The sequence below is a fragment of the Gymnoscopelus microlampas genome, assembly GCF_963454915.1.
Source record: "Gymnoscopelus microlampas genome assembly, chromosome: 19".
In the NCBI taxonomy this organism is placed as follows: Eukaryota; Metazoa; Chordata; class Actinopteri; order Myctophiformes; family Myctophidae; genus Gymnoscopelus; species Gymnoscopelus microlampas.
In genome coordinates, this window is record NC_139956.1 from 10,550,236 (window position 1) to 10,553,684 (window position 3,449).

The 3,449-nt window shown below is 42.9% G+C and overlaps 1 protein-coding gene across 1 annotated transcript; it reads right to left on the minus strand.

Annotated features, from left to right (window-relative positions):
- Window positions 1-313: 313 nt before the first annotated feature.
- Window positions 314-2,773, minus strand: LOC311034920 (fatty acid-binding protein, intestinal-like). Its single transcript, XM_084042949.1, has 4 exons — window positions 2,650-2,773; window positions 1,600-1,772; window positions 1,081-1,188; window positions 314-908 (listed from the first exon to the last, which is right to left on the minus strand). Exons 1-4 carry the CDS (start codon window positions 2,714-2,716, stop codon window positions 858-860), a joined length of 399 nt encoding a protein of 132 aa, XP_083899075.1. The 5' UTR covers window positions 2,717-2,773; the 3' UTR covers window positions 314-857.
- Between the last annotated feature and the right edge of the window lie 676 nt (window positions 2,774-3,449).

Below are 3,449 nucleotides of genomic sequence, written 5' to 3' on the forward strand. Positions count from 1 at the left end.
TGGTGTAATATACCCATGTTATATAACCTGCAACAAAAAATATATTTCATATAAATATAGGCTATGTTTCACAAAAACAACAAAAGTTATTCTGTATTTTGTGCACCCTGTGATATATTTTCACAAATAGATTGTATTTATATTTTGGCCACTCAAAAAATTCGGCTGATTCCGATATGTTTTCTCCCATGTGAGAGTGCAAATTTTATTTGTGGCCATAGGGTTTTTCAACAATCAATTGAATAAATGACTGAATCAGTACTCACCCAAAGCTCCAAATGTGGCTTCAAACTAATTAAAAGATTAATAATAATTGGCACAAAAAATACTTTTTTTTATTGTGAAACAACATATCAAAACCTTTAGTACAAAATCACTTAATCCAATATTTGTGACACCCTGGACAGGATTGTTGCACATTAGTCATGTCTAAACAGGGAATAAATGTTTTCTAGGTTTCTAGAACACGCTTTAGTTGCTGCCGAGCGACCTCCTCAGGCGTCCAGTTTCCCAGACAGGCATTAACCTTAGACCCAGACTAAACCACAATATATCCATCATTCATCTCTGTTGTTAAATAGATTTAATTTAGAACCCACCTTGGTCCATGGTGTGGAAAAGGGTGCTCTTGCTTTAGCCAGCATAGTAATGAACTCAAAGGTACAGTGATATGTCATGCAGCTGAAAGCAGTGGTCCTAATTCAGTGCTTCTCCCAAACATTTTTTACAAAGTTTGTCTATAAGGGGTTGACATGAGGTATATGTCAGGAATACACTTGATCATCTAGTCTAATTGTTAGAAAATAAAATCTATCTTTAGAAAAACCTAAAAACTAAATGTGAAATATCCCCAGACTTTATTGCTTCTTGAAAATCCTCTTGGCATCCACTCCCTCATAGTTGTAAGTCTGTGGGGGAAAAGAGGATTGTTATTGTTTGTGAACAAAAAGGAGGGGACTGTTGTTCATTGCATTCAGAAGAAATCTCCCCAAAAATAAATCAATAGCAAAACAATTCAAAAGATCTAATCTTAGATCCACCAAGAACAAAATGTGACAAATGAAATATTGAGCGCCGAACCTGTACAAGCTCTCCTCCCACCACAGATCGAGTGGTGGTCAAAACCTTATTGTTGTCTTTCCTGGTGAATTTTCCGTTCAGCGTGTCCCCATCCATCTCCCACACACCCTGGCAGAGATATAAGGGATACATATGCAGACACATAACACGACAGTAGGGAAATTAAGAAGCTTGAATTGCGTTTATTTCAGCGTGTGGTGTGTTGAGCTGCACTAGGTAATTGTGTGCATACATATTCAAGTGCACAGTGACATAAGAGTGTTAAATTGTCTGTCAAAGTGTAGTGTTTCAGTTAGTCATTGTCACTCTGGATTTTGCTGTGTAGGCACTTTCATTATGCACAGTTTGGACACATTTAGCATCAAGAAGGATGTGAAACTTCTCTCTTTTGTTTTTTCAGCAGTTACCATAGTAGGCCTATCTACTTTGTTGCTTTCTTTGTCTCAATATCACATACCTCTAGTGGCAATGGCCTTGAGCAAAGCACTAACTGCATGTGTAAACACCCACGATACTCACTGAGACTTCAGTGCCATCTGCCAAGGCATAGTCAAACTGGACGGCCAGGGTGAAATCGATGTCTTTGGTGCGAAAGGTGCTCGACTCCTTGAGGTGGAACTTGTCCCCCGTCTGCTCAATGGTGATTTTCAGGTTGTCATGCTCCGCGAGCTTCCTCTTCATCACGTTAATGCCTGTGGTTGAACACACAAGCATGGAAACATTTCAGCAAATGTCTGACTTGGCAGCAACATACTATGCAATGCTATTTTGAAGACATGCTTTGAAAGTACAGCAGGGTCTGCAGGTTTATGCCCCACCCCCTGAGCTCGTCTTGTCACTGCAAGTTATGAGTACAGAAACCAATTGTAATATGTCATACATACTCTAGTGTTGCCTGGCCTGTATGCTAATTGACCTGTAGTCATAATGTCTATAGTTGTCTTTTTTTCCCAGATAAACCAGTAAACCAGATTATCTGGTTCTGTTTTACTGTCAGACATACATCATATTTCAAACTAGTCCACACTTGCACTGCACTCTGTAATGTGCTGTGCATGTAATACCTCATGCTGCAATATGACATGATATTATCGTGACCTTTTACACGCACGCACGCGCGCACACACACACACACACACACACACACACACACACACACACACACACACACACACACACACACACACACACACACACACACACACACACACACACACACACACACACACACACACACACACACACACACACACACACACACACACACACACACCTTCTTAATGTGTCTTGTCAAGGAGAGTAACGCCTATACCAGTTGGCCATACACATACATGCATTTCAATGATCATGTACTCACATGTGCGCACACACACACACACACACACACACACACACACACACACACACACACACACACACACACACACACACACACACACACACACACACACATTTATGAGTTTATGTATAGAGTTACATAACATGCATATAGAGGTACAGAATGTGCACTATGGGCGTGTGAAATACACACAGACAGACATACACACACGCTGTCAGTCACGTACTTACCCATCTCCTCCATGAACTTGTCATAATTCTCGCTGCGGTCAACTTTCCAGGTTCCGTTAAACGCCATGGCTGCAGGGTCGAAGGGTTGCAGGTGCTGAGAACGCTGATAGACCGTGGGACTCCAAGTGCCCAATGGCCTTCCTTTATATATAAACTCCTCCCCTCTCCTCCTCTTCTTAAACCCCCCCTCCCTCCCTTCCCCTCCCTCCCACACATACATACATACATACACACACTTCCCATCCCCACCCTGTGTGTCCCAGGGTTGGCATGGGAGATGCTCTCCTTTATTGTCCTGATTATCTGTCTGCTGATGCAGCCATTTAAAGCCTGTGTGTAATGTAGGGCGATCGTCGCACGGCCTCAAGGATCCGCTGATAAATAAGGCAAAGGGCAGCTTCCCCTCAGTCGACCTCGTACAGGCAAAACACTGAGCCTCTGTTCCGCGGGGGAGAGGGGGGCAAAATGGGCCTTTTTTGCATTGTTGCCCGTGGCATTCGCTCACCCAGGCCCCACTCTTCGTTCTGTTACACACTCACTCACTGTCCACCCCATAGCCCCCCTCCATTCTCATTCCAACCCCTCTCTCCCCACGCCGTGCCTTGCATGACAATGAGTTATAATGGGACTTCCCCATTGAAAGTGGTGACGAGTCTGCTCGTTTTTTTTATGGCTAAGTTATACAGCAAAAAATAGGTATGTGGCATTTAATATGTGTCCTCTGTCTGAGGCTGACGGGGTAGAATTCCGTGCCACACATTATCACTACATGTCCATGGACAATGGTGTACTATAACATC